The sequence below is a fragment of the Lepisosteus oculatus genome, chromosome 12 (genome assembly GCF_040954835.1).
Source record: "Lepisosteus oculatus isolate fLepOcu1 chromosome 12, fLepOcu1.hap2, whole genome shotgun sequence".
NCBI lineage: Eukaryota > Metazoa > Chordata > Actinopteri > Semionotiformes > Lepisosteidae > Lepisosteus > Lepisosteus oculatus.
In genome coordinates this window covers 7,089,447-7,104,489 of record NC_090707.1, presented here as the reverse complement: position 1 = coordinate 7,104,489, position 15,043 = coordinate 7,089,447, and the positions used below count along the sequence as shown (strand labels likewise).

Here is a 15,043-nt window from a genome sequence, read left to right as displayed (position 1 = left end):
GAGGCAGTGTGGGCTAGTGGTGAGAGCTGAGGCACTGGGAGAGAGAGAGGGAGGCAGTGTGGGCTAGTGATTAGAGCTGAGGCACTGGGAGAGAGAGCGAGGGAGGCAGTGTTGGCTAGTGGTTAGAGCTGAGGCACTGGGAGAGAGAGGGGGAGGCAGTGTGGGCTCGTGGTTAGAGCTGAGGCACTGGGAGAGAGAGAGGGAGGCAGTGTGGGCTTGTGGTTAGAGCTGAGGCACTGGGAGAGAGAGAGGGAGGCAGTGTGGGCTAGTGGTTAGAGCTGAGGCACTGGGAGAGAGAGAGGGAGGCAGTGTGGGCTAGTGGTTAGAGCTGAGGCACTGGGAGAGAGGGAGGGAGGCAGTGTGGGCTAGTGGTTAGAGCTGAGGCACTGGGAGAGAGAGAGGGAGGCAGTGTGGGCTAGTGGTTAGAGCTGAGGCACTGGGAGAGAGAGAGAGGGAGGCAGTGTGGGCTAGTGGTTAGAGCTGAGGCACTGGGAGAGAGAGAGAGGGAGGCAGTGTTGGCTAGTGGTTAGGGCTGAGAGGGAGACTGAATTTGAGAGGCAAAAAAAAAGAATGGGGAAATAAATGTGGAAAATCATAAAGGTACAGGCGAAACCATTAGGCTCATCACATTGTCAGCATATCAATCCCAGAGCCTCAGTAGCAGTCCTTGAACTGCTGCCTCAGTCTGGGTGGTATGGGTGGGGTATTTGTTCCTCATTACCATTAACACTTTGCAAAAAAGGTCCTCTTCCCAATCCTACATTGGGTGGCTTTTAGTTTCTGTTAATCCAGACTTCTGTGTTCTGCATGCCATCTCCCAGCTCTCCCACAATTTGTCCACAGCTAGATCACATCACTCCAAGCTTTTCTGTCACAATGACATAGAAAAGCCTCCTGTTCTCCAGTTCAATTCAGTCACCAGGACAAAATTCAGGGTAACTCATTCCTTTTTTATTAACAGATATATAATGATAAAATAACAACAATAATAAACTTTTAGTTCATTAAAAAAAAAAATTAAAATCCATCAAAACAGCCCCAACAGTCAGGGTGGTGTTTACACAGAGCCTCTTGAACACAATGAGAATAACTTATAATGCAGAAAGTCAGGAATTCATCGCGTCTCCCCGCAGTCAGAGAGACAGAGGAGGGAGGACAGAGAGAGAGGACAGGAATCGAACCCAGAGCCGGGGGAAAAGCTACAGGGAGGACAGCGTCTGTCTGCCTGGGCGAGTGTCTGTCTGCCTGCAGGTGTGTGTTTAGTGTGCCAGGCGCGCCCCCCCGCCCTCACGCCTCACTCTCTCCAGAGGCGGCGCTCTGCACCTCCTCCTCCAGGATGGGCACGATCAGGTTGTCCTTCGACATCAGGTTGTACTTCATCACGAAGCGCGTGAACCGGTGGCACAGGAACGTCTCGTTCTACACTCCAAGCGGGGAGAGAAAAAAGAAAAGCAGAGTCAGAACCTCTTAACATCTAAAGCACAGTGTGACACTAGGAGATGAGTTTGTGGACCTGCTGGATGACCTCTATACCCAGAAAAGTGCCAAAAATCTCTATTTCCAATTGCATTTCTTGACACAGTAACTGAATAGCATGTCTGCAATGGTAGTAGGGTTTTTGCGTCGGCTTCTGTGTGAAACGGAAGCATCTATTCTAACGACTGATTCTGCAAGGGCAACGGGACCGTCGTCAGTCCCTCCTCACCTCGTACTTGTCGAAGATCTGGCGGTGGTGGAAGTAGGCGTGGGAGAATATCCTGTAGATCCGTCTGCACACGGAGCCCAGCTTCGCTACCGAGGACTCTTTAATGCTCACCCTGCACAGACAGACAGATCTTAGCCAGCTGAGCACTGTGCAGACGTCCGTGTGGACAGCAGGATAGTGATGTCGCTGGGTGCGTCAGTGTGGACAGCAGGATAGTGATGTCGCTGGGTGCGTCAGTGTGGACAGCAGGATAGTGATGTCGCTGGGTGCGTCAGTGTGGACAGCAGGAGTGTGATGCCGCTGTGGACGTCAGTGTGGACCAGCAGGAGTGTGATGCCGCTGTGGACGTCAGTGTGGACCAGCAGGAGTGTGATGCCGCTGTGGACGTCAGTGTGGACCAGCAGGAGTGTGATGCCGCTGTGGACGTCAGTGTGGACCAGCAGGAGTGTGATGCCGCTGTGGACGTCAGTGTGGACCAGCAGGAGTGTGACGCCGCTGTGGACGTCAGTGTGGATCAGCAGGAGTGTGATGCCGCTGTGGACTAGCAGGAATGTGATGCCGCTGTGGACGTCAGTGTGGACCAGCAGGAGTGTGATGCCGCTGTGGACGTCAGTGTGGACTAGCAGGAATGTGATGCCGCTGTGGACATCAGTGTGGACCAGCAGGAGTGTGATGCCGCTGTGGACGTCAGTGTGGACTAGCAGGAATGTGATGCCGCTGTGGACGTCAGTGTGGACCAGCAGGAGTGTGATGCCGCTGTGGACGTCAGTGTGGACCAGCAGGAGTGTGATGCCGCTGTGGACGTCAGTGTGGACTAGCAGGAATGTGATGCCGCTGTGGATGTCAGTGTGGACCAGCAGGAGTGTGATGCCGCTGTGGACGTCAGTGTGGATCAGCAGGAGTGTGACGCCGCTGTGGACGTCAGTGTGGACCAGCAGGAGTGTGACGCCGCTGTGGACGTCAGTGCACTATGTGAGGGAGGACGTCAGCGGATGCAAGGACTCACCGGCTGGGGAAATACTTGTTGCTGTTTAACAGGCAGGCGGCTCCATCCAGCGTGTGCCTGGTGTAGTCAATGGCCGGACACTGAAAAACAGTCCACGACAGGTCAGCACTGACACACGTCACCACCAGGTCATGCAATAAGAAACTCATCTGATCATCGGGAGCTGGACAGCTTACTGGACAGAGCTCAGGACGACGCACGTGCGCACAAGAGAGCAGTGAGGCTGTGTCAGTTTCGTCAACTACAGAAAAACTAGTTTCAGTTAGGAACCAGGAACTGAGACCTGAAAACGAGAATCCTGGAGGAATTCCTGTCCGTTCCTGAACCTTTGCCTCAGCCACTTGTCGTCTCGAGCCACGTCCCAGAAAACACTTCCCAAACTACCGTCCCATGGAGACGTCCTCGTGCGGTTATTAAACACGCACAGATGAAACCCCATAATCCACTCCGTTTCCAGGCAGCTAAATCCCTCGCTTTGCCCGGGCCTCAGGTGGGCAGAGCCGGCACAGTGGGGCAGGGAAGCTGGCGGCCCGGCAACCTCACCTCTTTGGGGGTCTTGTGAGCGGCACACAGGAAGATCCACTGCTCTGTGGCCGTCATCTGGGTGCAGGTGTCCGGGTGGCACTCACTCTGCGGGGGGGGAGAGAGCGCAGGTGAGCGCTCACAAGCGCAGGGAGTCACTGAACACACACCACGGGGGACAGAGACAGACACGGGCGTGCATGGGTGCACAGTACCTGCAGTTTGACAGCCAGCCCGTTCAGCTCCAGGCAGAACTGCCTGAAACGCAGAGAACCACAATTAGCTTGGGGAGGCGTGCCTTTGTGTCGGTGTTTGTGTCTGCACAAGGGGTGTGTGTGTGCGCGCGCGTTACCTGAGGTGTTCGTATTTCCACACACCCTCATCCTGTCCCTCGGGAGGCTCTAGGATCTTGTCGATGTTGGAGCAGTCCGAACGGATATTCTGCTGGATATACTGGGAGAGGGAGGAGGGGTGGACAAGGGGTGGGGGAGAGACAGGATAAGGAAAAAAGGGAGGGAGAGAGAGAGAGGGAAAATGAAGGGAGGGGAGAGAAGGAACGAGAAGAATTCCAGCAGTGCCATCTTCACCCTTCCTTTTCCAGCTCCTGCTCAAGGCCTCAACAGTAACAATCAAGGCTCTCGGAGGAGACCTCGTCCTTGAATTGAAGTCTTTTTAATTCTTCACAGTAACAACAGAGCACCCCATCCCCATCCTTCACTTTCCTGTCCATACTTCTATTATATTCTCACAGTCCACCCAATCGAATTCAAATCCAAAGCTCTATCACCATGACTGATGACTTACACTGCCACCACAGCAATAACAGTTAGCGAATATGTTCAAACATTTAGAACACGAACATACTACTATCTGGGAGGCTCACTCTCTGGCTCTCAGGCTGTGACAGGAGATCACATACTAGGCTGCAATTCTATTTAGTTCCCAACCTCAGTGGGATTGATAACTGACCCAATTCCAGCAAGTCTGGGAATTCTGGGATGGATTAGGTATATTTTTAGGAAATCCCGGAGTATTTCTCACAGTGCAGTAGAAAGTGGATCTCTGGCTCCGCTTCTTCCTGCTGGCATTGGAAGCACAGCCTGTCCTCTCTCAGTCACCATGTTGCCCAGTGTCTGTGTCCAGGCTCTGGGCACTAAGCCTGTCCTCTCTGGAAAGTCAGGTCTGTCCATGTTGCCCAGTGTCTGTCTCCAGGCTGAGGTCACAGAACCTGTCCTCTCTGGACAGTCAGGTCTGCCTGTGTCAAGTGTCTTTAACCAGACTGTGGTCACTGAGCCTGTCCTCTGTGGACAGTCAGGTCTGCCTGTGTCCAGTGTCTATAACCAGACTGTGGTCACTGAACCTGTCCTCTCTGGAGAGTCAGGTCTGCCTGTGTCCAGTCTCTTTAACCAGACTGTGGTCATTGAGCCTGTCCTCTCTGGAGAGTCAGGTCTGCCTGTGTCCAGGGCCTATAACTAGACTGTGGTCACTGAGCCTGTCCTCTCTGGACAGTCAGGTCTGCCTGTGACCAGTGTCTATAACCAGACTGTGGTCACTGAACCTGTCGTCTCTGGACAGTCCTGGATGTCTGTGTACCCCAGTGTCAATGGCCAGGGTGTGGACATTGTGCCTGTACTTTGTCATACCCTGGTCAGATAATCAGCCAAAGTATGTGTCTTTCTAGGGCCTGGCAGCATTTCGGTGTGAGCTGTGTTTAGGTAGGGTCGCGTGCTTTGTGCTGCAATGTGGTTGAGTCTGATTTGTGCTGGTTTAGCAGGACCGGCTGGTGTTGATGTGGTTCAGGGCCTCCCCACCCCATCACCCTACCTGCTGTACGGCCAGTGTGCTGTCCATCTCCTCGAAAGACTCATCAGGCCAGTTATAAAAGTCCTGCAGAGACAGACCGACAGACAGACAGACCGCAGGGGGCTGAGTCAACTGCTTTCAAACGCCGCACAAGTACAAGCAAGACCGAGCAGCCCCGACGCACAACAAAGCCCAGCTCTGTGTCCGAGTCGACTGGCGACAGGGCCGTCTGCTGTCGGTGTCGGTCACGGAATACAGGCTCAATGCAGATCCGTAAAAACGATCCAGTCACCGGTCAAGACTCACGCGTTGCCAAGTGTTTAAGTGGCAGCATGGGGGAGGCGGTGGGGACACGAGTATCGCAAACAGCTGGGAATTGAACACACACACACAATAAAAACAACCCGCTGGGCAGTCAAGGTCTGGGTTTAAACCCTGTACTGTTAGCGGAGCGATGCGGGGAACACACCCCCGGCCTGCAACCCGGAGACGAGTCGCTGCTACTGGACTCCCGCACACACAGGTCCGACACCCGCCGTCCCTCACAGCTCAGCACCGTGCACGAAGCACCGCCGGGCCCGCTTACACACACAAGAAGGGACCAAACACCGCGAAGGGGCAGCGTCTTTCCGCGGCAGCGCCGACAGGGAGATCTCTTCACTGTTGTTGCCTGGCACACACGACAGGCCCGACCCGTCCTGCGGACCTCTGCGCTCAACACCGCCCCCTCCCCGCCGCCCGAACCGCGGCGCACGACACCCACTCTGCGTGCGCCCTCTCTCCGCCCGGCTCGGTCCGGTCCGGCGGCTCGGACCCTCACCTGCGCCTTCGTCCCTGGCCGGTTCCTCCTCAGCACTGCTGCGCCCTCCGCCATGACCATCTCGCCGCAATCCCCGGATGCAGCCCCCGCACCGCTGCAGTGCCGCTTCCTTCCGCTAGGGGCTCCCTCGCCGCCGCACAGGCGCGTCAAAAGACTCCGATTCCCAGAACTCCCACCGCCGCCAGAATCGCAACAACTCCCAGTCCTACTGGGAGAGGGAGGAGGGAACATAGTTGAACTGCCCGCCCAGTATGTGATCTCCTGTCACAGCCTGAGGAACAGTGAGCCTGTCTCCCACTATTCAATTCAAGGTGTTCTATTAGCGTGGCCGATGGGTACAATCAGTGTTGCCAAAGCAAATAAAAATCCACATGAAACAAAACAGAAAATAAAAGCAAAATAAAATCTACAGACATATTACAGACATTTACAAAAAATACATAACATCATATATTTACATATACTGTAAACATATGGAGCATTTTTGAGAGACAGGCTCACTGTTCCTCAGGCTGGTACAGGAGATCACATACTGGGCTGCCAGTTCAATTGAGCTCCCTCCTCCCTCCCCCAGTAGGAGTGGGACCCGTTGTGATTCTGGCAGGTGTGTTAATCTGGGATTAGATATCTGAATTTAGGGAAGAATGTTTCTCTAATCCGAGAGTAATGCTAATGCTCCAGATTTGTATTTAAATGTCTTAGGATGCGTCTATACTGTGAATGTCTGAAGATTTCATATTGATTGTATTTGTATTGCTTTGGCAATAATGATTGATTAATTGTTCATGCCACTAAAGCTTCTCCAATTGAATTGAAATTGATACCGAAGGGACACTAAGAGGATGGTGAATCTACGTGCTGACAGTGACCCACAATTACACTGTGGTACTACACACGATATATGCAACTAATGTATATTTGAACAAAAATAGATAACTTGGCATGAAGTGACAACTGCTACAGTGTTAAACGTGTACAAAGGTAATAAATAATAATAATCCTTACACTTCTATAGCGCTTTTCTGGAGACTCCACTCAGAGCGCTTTACAGGTCATAGGGACTCTCCTCCACCCCCACCAGTGTGCAGCCCCACCTGGGTGATGCACCAGTACTCTCCCCACACACCAGCTCTCAGTGGGGAGGAGAACAGAGTGATGAAACCAGTTCAGAGATGGGGATTATTAGGAGGGCATGATGGGTAAAGGCCAGGGGAAATTTGTTCAGGACACTGTGGATAACTACTCACCCAACACTCATCTAAAGGACAGCGCCTTTTTACAATATAGTGTCTCCTTCACTATACTGAGGCATTAGGACCCACACAGACCACAGGGTGAGCACCCCCTGCTGGTCTCACTAAACTCTCTTCCAACACCATCCTCAACTTTCCCAGGAGGTCTCCCATCCTGGTACTGGCCAGGCTCACAGCTGCTGAGCTTCAGTGGGCTGCCAGCTGTGAGCTGCAGGGTGATATGAATCAGTGCCGTTATCAAGCAGACAGCCAACAGAATGCTAATATTGATCTGATTTTGCATAGAGGAGGATGCGACTAGGTTTTAAACGATGGAAAATCAGTCATGAAGTCCACAGTGCTAACAGATGAACTTCGAACAGCTGACAAAGCGATTTGTTTCGGCTGCGGTTCACTGGAGACGAGCTCAGCGCCGCCTGCACGGGTCCCACGGTAGGATTTTGTATGACATCAGCGGGTGAAGGCACGCGCTAAAGGGGTGACGTCATCGGCGCGGAGCCGTTGACGGCGTCATCTGAATAAATCCCCCACAGTGCACCTCGTTCGGAGCCGGAGAAGAGTTTTAAGAGAAATAAATATCTTACAAATCAAGCAATTTTTCTTAATTTAAAACACTTTCCTCTGACTGATGTACCAGCTGACTATGCGCACAGTTTAAAAGAAAAGGTGAATTTGAAGCCCTGACCGTGCGAGACGCTTGTGATGAGGGGGCTCTTCCTGCCCACGCGTTTATCGATAACACTCTGGTTTCTCTTCAGATCGTATAAATCTTTCGCCTTTTACTAAAGATTTCCGTGGAGAGGAACAATATGAGTCTCAACCAATTTTTTGATCGCCCTGCCTCACGGCGGGGCTTCTCAGCTGTGTTAAAAATAAGATATGAACATGCTGAAGGGAACTTTATATTATATTATCAAAAGCACACATCTGGACTTTAGCTCAAGCAAAAGTTCTTGCATCTCATGATTATGGGGTTAAGTAAGTATGATTTAATACTTATATATTGCACCTGCGCAGGGTGTATCCCAACCTGTGCCTGGCCCTTGCCAGGAGAGATCGTGGCTGCCCCATCACTAGAGAAAGGATGGACCATGATTTCTGACCTCTCTCTCACCTGTCCACGTTTGTGAGGATATTGTCTGTGCGGCACGCCCTGCCTTCATCAACGGGCACTTTGAGGATTTTAAAGTTGAACTCGGGCCTTTCTGAAATCGCTGTGGCTGCCCAGCTCCCCTGCGGCCAGGCTGTGAAGGGAGAAGCTCAGCTGTTTTTTTAAGTGCAGACAGAAGAGGCCAGAGGTACAGTTGTACAAGGTGTGGCGAACACCCTGGAAGCAAGCAGGCCGCTTTGTGACAGCTGCGCTTAAAGGCGCTGAGGAAGAATGTGCTTTAATTACCACAACAAGTCCAGGCAGAGAAATAATCTTCATGTTATACAGCGTCTTTCACCACACCATCTCGCAACACACCTTACAAGAAACCACGAGAAAAGACAGAAAAGACAAGCCTGTACACGAATCAACACACTAAGCTATCAGACATTTAAAAGTGCTGACTAGTAACATCCAATGAATCTCTGTGAAATTGAATGACGTCAACGCGTGAAGAACGCTTGGAGATATGACGTCACTGGAGGCCCCCTTTTGGAGGTTATTTGAATAAATCCCCCCATGATGCACTTCCTTCTGGCCTACAAGAGTATGTTACGTTAAATAAACATCCTATAGTCAAGTATTCCAACTTAAATCATTTTATGCATCACAGAAAAAGGCCGCAATTCGTGTTGCGAGAGGCCTGACTGGCCCCTTGGTTTCAGGAAAAAGAACGGTGAATTTGAAGGCCTAAGAGGGCGAGATCCTCCTGATGAAAGGGTTCTTCCGGGTCGCCAAATTCTGAATGCTCTGGTTTCTCTTCAGATCGTATAAATCTTTCGCCTTTTACTAAAGATTTCTGTGGAGAGGAACAATATGAGTTTAAACCAATTTTTTGATCGCCCTGCCTCTTGGTGGTGCTACCCAGTATTGTAAAAGACAGAAACAAGTTAATAGAACAGTTATAGTACATGAGAGGTAACTTGCAAATACGATAAGTGCCCTGCAAGTGTTGTTGCTGGCTACAATTCTTCAGTTCAGTTTTAGTATCTAGTATCTGCCTTGAGAACATATATTACTAGAGCTTTTGCTAATGAGTTCACCTCATCAGGCTATTCTTACCCTCTCAGGGCATCAATTTTAAATTGGAACATATTACTGAAGCTTTTGCTAATGAATCGCTTAAGTCTTTATTGCAATGATAAGCTGAAAATAGCACAGACAAGCGTGTACGCAAAACAAAGCAGTACATTAATCAATCCAACGTTAAAAAGCGACGAATAAGTAAATCCTGTGTGTTTCACTGTTACTGTACCACATCAATGCGTGAAGCAAGTTTTCGAGAGATGACGTCACTCGGCAGGCTCTTAAGAGCTCATTTGCATACATCTCCCATAGTGCACTTCTCTCGGCGCTAAAGGAGCATGTTAAGATAAATAATCATCCAACAGTCACACGTTTCCGATCGAAAACACCTTTTTGCCTTCGCAGATAAAGTCTGCGGTTCATGCTGTGTCGCAGGAGGACTAACTGGCCGATCGGTTTCAGGAAAAAAAAAAATTTGTTGCCCTGAGAGGGTAAGAATGTCCTGATGGCCTGACTCTTCCGGCCCGCCAACAGTGGCATTACACTCTGGTTTCTCTTCAGATCGTATAAATCTTTCGCCTTTTACTAAAGATTTCCGTGGAGAGGAACAATATGAGTTTCAACCAATTTTTTGATCGCCCTGCCTCACGGTGGGGCTACCCAGTATTGTAAAAGACAGAAACAAGCTAACAGGACAGTTGCATGGAGTGAGAGGTAACAACTCTCAAACACGTTAACTCCCCTGCAAGTGTTGATGCTGAGTACAATTCTGCAGTTCAGTTTTAGTACCTAGTATCTCCCTTGGGAATATATATTACTGGAGCTTTTGCTAATGAGTCGCTTAAGTCTTTATTGCAATTTGTGGTACAATTGTGTGTGGGAGGAGACTTGATGTTTTGCGTTTTGGTATTTTGGGCATATTAGGGCTGTGCAAAATAAGATGGATTATGGCTCTTTACGAGATGTTAAGAACTCTACAACATCACTTGATTGTTATGTAAAGAAACGAACAATAGTCTTTGCCTATGCTGAGTGCAGAAGAAAAAGGAAACAACGTTCCTGCTGTAGTGCTTTCTCCGGTTGTTGTTATAATTAATATTGTTATGTTTTTCTGGTACTGCTGCTCTTAATTGAGCGTGAGCATTTTATGATCTGTAGTTGGACTAGGTAGATGGTTCATTTTCACACTTTTGCAAGTTGGCAAGATTGACCTTCGCCGGTGACGGAGGAAGAGAGCTGTCGATGTTGGTGATTCCGGCACTGTTTCTCCATTCTGGGTTAACCTCCGCGTTGTGACTACCTGTGATGCAGGATTTCGAGATTGCTTAGCATCTGTCTTCGTGACAACTGCTTTCAAAAGTTACGAAAGTGAATTATTGCCATAATTCACTTCTCTTCAGGTCGCATAACAAGAAAACGCGAGAAATAAGCTTCAATTTATACTGCATCTTTCGGACCACCTCTAAACGCGCTTTACAATGAAACAAGGCAGAAGCTGAAAATAGCACAGACAAGCGTGTACGCAAAACAAAGCAGTACATTAATCAATCCAACGTTAAAAAGCGACGAATAAGTAAATCCTGTGTGTTTCACTGTTACTGTACCACATCAATGCGTGAAGCAAGTTTTCGAGAGATGACGTCACTCGGGCAGGCTCTTAAGAGCTCATTTGCATACATCTCCCATAGTGCACTTCTCTCGGCGCTAAAGGAGCATGTTAAGATAAATAATCATCCAACAGTCACACGTTTCCGATCGAAAACACCTTTTTGCCTTCGCAGATAAAGTCTGCGGTTCATGCTGTGTCGCAGGAGGACTAACTGGCCGATCGGTTTCAGGAAAAAAAAAAATGTGATGCCCTGACAGGGTAAGAATGTCCTGATGGGCTGACTCTTCCGGCCCGCCAACAGTGGCATTACACTCTGGTTTCTCTTCAGATCGCATAAATCTTTCGCCTTTTACTAAAGATTTCCGTGGAGAGGAACAATATGAGTTTCAACCAATTTTTTTGATCGCCCTGCCTCACGGTGGGGCTACCCAATATTGTAAAAGACAGAAACAAGATAATAGAACAGTTGCAGGGCATGAGAGGTAACAACTCTCAAATACGTTAACTCCCCTGCAAGTGTTGATGCTGAGTACAGTTCTGCAGTTCAGTTTTAGTACCTAGTATCTGCCTTGGGAATATATATTACTGGAGCTTTTGCTAATGAGTCGCTTAAGTCTTTATTGCAATTTGGGGTACAATTGTGTGTGGGAGGAGACTTGATGTTTTTCGTTTTGGTATTTTGGGCATATTAGGGCTGTGCAAAATAAGATGGATTATGGCTCTTTACGAGATGTTAAGAACTCTACAACATCACTTGATTGTTATGTAAAGAAACGAACAATAGTCTTTGCCTATGCTGAGTGCAGAAGAAAAAGGAAACAACGTTCCTGCTGTAGTGCTTTCTCCGGTTGTTGTTATAATTAATATTGTTATGTTTTTCTGGTACTGCTGCTCTTAATTGAGCGTGAGCATTTTATGATCTGTAGTTGGACTAGGTAGATGGTTCATTTTCACACTTTTGCAAGTTGGCAAGATTGACCTTCGCCGGTGACGGAGGAAGAGAGCTGTCGATGTTGGTGATTCCGGCACTGTTTCTCCATTCTGGGTTAACCTCCGCGTTGTGACTACCTGTGATGCAGGATTTCGAGATTGCTTAGCATCTGTCTTCGTGACAACTGCTTTCAAAAGTTACGAAAGTGAATTATTGCCATAATTCACTTCTCTTCAGGTCGCATAACAAGAAAACGCGAGAAATAAGCTTCAATTTATACTGCATCTTTCGGACCACCTCTAAACGCGCTTTACAATGAAACAAGGCAGAAGCTGAAAATAGCACAGACAAGCGTGTACGCAAAACAAAGCAGTACATTAATCAATCCAACGTTAAAAAGCGACGAATAAGTAAATCCTGTGTGTTTCACTGTTACTGTACCACATCAATGCGTGAAGCAAGTTTTCGAGAGATGACGTCACTCGGGCAGGCTCTTAAGAGCTCATTTGCATACATCTGCCATAGTGCACTTCTCTCGGCGCTAAAGGAGCATGTTAAGATAAATAATCATCCAACAGTCACACGTTTCCGATCGAAAACACCTTTTTGCCTTCGCAGATAAAGTCTGCGGTTCATGCTGTGTCGCAGGAGGACTAACTGGCCGATCGGTTTCAGGAAAAAAAAAATGTGATTCCCTGAGAGGGTAAGAATGTCCTGATGGCCTGACTCTTCCGGCCCGCCAACAGTGGCATTACACTCTGGTTTCTCTTCAGATCGTATAAATCTTTCGCCTTTTACTAAAGATTTCCGTGGAGAGGAACAATATGAGTTTCAACCAATCTTTTGATCGCCCTGCTTTGCGGTGGGGCTTCCTGATATTGTGAAAAACAGATGCAAGTAAATATAGTTAAGTTTAAACATGATGATGTTAGATAGCTATCGAATAGCTTCATGAGGTTTTTTTCTAGGTTATAGTTGAAACAGGCCGTTGTTCAGGAAAAAATACTGAAACTGTGTTTTAAATTGTTTTCTGAGCTTGTGTTGCCCCCTGGCTTTTCCAGCCCGTACGAGCTGGAAGACTCGGAGTGTCTCGAAGGTGAGGAAGAAGAAGAGATTTCAGGGAGACAGGTTCTACGTCTTACTGAGCAACAGCGCCTTCCTCGGACTGACGATCACTTCACCTGGCCGTGAGGACGCTGAAGGAGCAGGCGAGCAGGGAGTCCTACTACAACATCACCCGCCAATCAAAATCTGGCTACAAACATCTGAGCGTGTCATCCACCCCCTCCACCTGTATGACAGTGAAGTGTGGGATCCACTCACACCAGGATTACATAAAAGGGGGATAAACACCCCACAGAAACTCTGCGTGAAAACACCCTCTTAATTCAATTCAAGTTGCTTTATTAGCATGACCGATGGGTACAATCAGTGTTGCCAAAGCAAATAAAAATAATAAAATTAACATGGAACAAGACAAAAAATAGAAGTAAAATAAAATCTACAGACATGTTACAGACATTTACAACAAAGACATATTATAAAATATTGACACCCTCCATGTACAAGCCGTGATATCGAAGTTCACACAAACCTGACGTGACCACAGCCTGGTGTCTCCAATAGTGGGCAGCTCAGAGAGACATCCGTCCATCAGTACCTGGGGCATAGCCAGGAATTGATTTCTGGGTGGGCCTGTGCTCTAACTGACTGTCCTGCCAGCAGAGGGGCACCCCTCCAATTTACAATGCAATCCTCCAGCGGTATAATTAAACAGCAGAATTAGCGGAACCTTATATATACTGTCACTCACTCACACACACAGGTTAAGCAACAATTACCTAGGCTGCCGAACACGACCGTGCCACGGCTGACGCACAAAAAAACAATCAGTGCCTACCTCTGTTGTGAGGTTTTGGTCTTCTAGACCAGACGCAGGCATCGGGGCTTGGAATTGAATATGGCGATAATCTCCTCACTGTCTAGAGAGTCTGCAAATTCCCGTTCAAATGACAGCTAGTTTGCAAAAGTCTCTCATATGAGGACTTTGTCTTTAGCTGAAGAAAAGCTGCAAGAGCTCATTTTCACCTGTTGCTTGTAACAGTTCTAAGTATTTCGTATGCCTGCTTTTAGATTGTTCAGTAGTTTTACGAGTTACTTTACTGAAGTTAAGATTTTATTGCAAAACGCAAGATTCCAAATCTGTCCGAAATATTATTTAAAATACCAGGCAAGGGCTTACCTTGAGCTCCGTAAAGTTGTCCCCCCTACAGACAACACAAACTATTAAACCCACCTCATTCGTTAGTGCTACTTGTGCCGTTGAAAGTAGCGTTTGTGCTGCTTTCGTTCCCGAGATATAGCGCCTTGTGTTTCCGGTGATCACGTGACCATGCACGGTGACTTTGACCTCCAGTGACCCCGTCTGCCGAGTTCAAGCGTCTGTTACCGGTGCGAGAGGAACAGTCTGCAATTGTGTTCCTCTATTTGCCCGGGTGGGGGGCGGCGGTGGATTTTGCATTTGATATCAGTGTCTTTTGTGCGTTTCTGTGAGCAGGAAAGTTAAGTTTGTCACGAATATCACATACCCTAATCAGAAGAGTTGCGGGTGTAGTCTCAAAAAGCGAACACTAGCAAACATTTGCATGTTCTAACAAGAGGCTTAAACGAGCACGTCTTAATACTTCGTAGCAGTGTGCTTTTTTAAACATCAATGATCAGTTTCTCACTGTCTCCTAAAATAAACACGCGCACCAAGGACGTGTTACGATTCACGTGCAGTCTGCAATGTAAAGACTCAGACGTGTTTGCTTGTCCTGCTCCACGAAGTTGCCCACCCGCCCGTCGAAGAGCACAAACGACGAAACTCACCGCAATCGTTAGTGCTGCGTTTGTGCTGCTTTCGTTTCCGAGATATAGCGCCTTGGGTTTTCGGGTAATCACGTGACTATCTACAAGAAAGTTTATAGGTACCAACAAACTCGGCACTTGAACTCCTGGTTGTGATGAAAACAATGGGGGCAATTTGTTTTCCGAGTCTGTCTGCTCGGGTGGGGTGGATGTTTCCTCTGTCACTCTGTGACGTACAAAACAGCAAAGTCACGACCACCAGATCTTTCAGTTGTGATATTTGGATCAGTTGACCCCTTTACGCGAATAAACACTTACATTTAGGGAGGAGTTACTATGTTAGTTCATTGGGTAAGGAGTTTTCTTTA

The 15,043-nt window shown here is 48.3% G+C and overlaps 1 protein-coding gene, 1 long non-coding RNA gene and 5 other non-coding genes across 7 annotated transcripts; 6 read left to right on the top strand and 1 right to left on the bottom strand.

Annotated features, from left to right (window-relative positions):
* Nucleotides 1-929: 929 nt before the first annotated feature.
* Nucleotides 930-5,966, bottom strand: mob4 (MOB family member 4, phocein). Its single transcript, XM_006636288.3, has 8 exons — nucleotides 5,857-5,966; nucleotides 5,058-5,120; nucleotides 3,586-3,686; nucleotides 3,449-3,491; nucleotides 3,255-3,341; nucleotides 2,712-2,791; nucleotides 1,706-1,817; nucleotides 930-1,419 (listed from the first exon to the last, which is right to left on the bottom strand). The coding sequence occupies exons 1-8, from the start codon at nucleotides 5,914-5,916 to the stop codon at nucleotides 1,288-1,290; spliced, it is 678 nt and encodes a 225-aa protein (XP_006636351.1). The 5' UTR covers nucleotides 5,917-5,966; the 3' UTR covers nucleotides 930-1,287.
* A 1,881-nt stretch (nucleotides 5,967-7,847) lies between these two features.
* LOC138242102 (U5 spliceosomal RNA) lies at nucleotides 7,848-7,964 on the top strand. Its single transcript, XR_011191357.1, has one exon. It is a non-coding gene; the product is annotated as a U5 spliceosomal RNA (small nuclear RNA).
* Nucleotides 7,965-9,004: 1,040 nt separating this feature from the next.
* On the top strand, nucleotides 9,005-9,118 carry LOC138242117 (U5 spliceosomal RNA). The gene has a single exon (XR_011191372.1). It is a non-coding gene; the product is annotated as a U5 spliceosomal RNA (small nuclear RNA).
* A 492-nt stretch (nucleotides 9,119-9,610) lies between these two features.
* On the top strand, nucleotides 9,611-13,290 carry LOC138242032 (uncharacterized). The gene is made up of 4 exons (XR_011191307.1): nucleotides 9,611-9,776; nucleotides 11,067-11,152; nucleotides 12,444-12,528; nucleotides 12,887-13,290. It is a non-coding gene; the product is annotated as an uncharacterized lncRNA (long non-coding RNA).
* LOC138242104 (U5 spliceosomal RNA) lies at nucleotides 9,827-9,943 on the top strand. Its single transcript, XR_011191359.1, has one exon. It is a non-coding gene; the product is annotated as a U5 spliceosomal RNA (small nuclear RNA).
* LOC138242114 (U5 spliceosomal RNA) lies at nucleotides 11,203-11,320 on the top strand. The gene has a single exon (XR_011191369.1). It is a non-coding gene; the product is annotated as a U5 spliceosomal RNA (small nuclear RNA).
* On the top strand, nucleotides 12,579-12,695 carry LOC138242110 (U5 spliceosomal RNA). Its single transcript, XR_011191365.1, has one exon. It is a non-coding gene; the product is annotated as a U5 spliceosomal RNA (small nuclear RNA).
* Nucleotides 13,291-15,043: the final 1,753 nt, after the last annotated feature.

Excerpts from the sequence above, each read along its gene's own strand:
- mob4 (XM_006636288.3), bottom strand. The coding sequence starts at position 5,916 with ATGGTCATGGCGGAGGGCGCAGCAGTGCTGAGGAGGAACCGGCCAGGG. Across the intron at positions 3,687-5,057 it reads GCACACTGGCCGTACAGCAG|TATATCCAGCAGAATATCCG; the intron begins GTAGGGTGATGG and ends TCCCTCTCCCAG. Across the intron at positions 1,818-2,711 it reads AACAAGTATTTCCCCAGCCG|GGTGAGCATTAAAGAGTCCT; the intron begins GTGAGTCCTTGC and ends CTGTCTGTGCAG.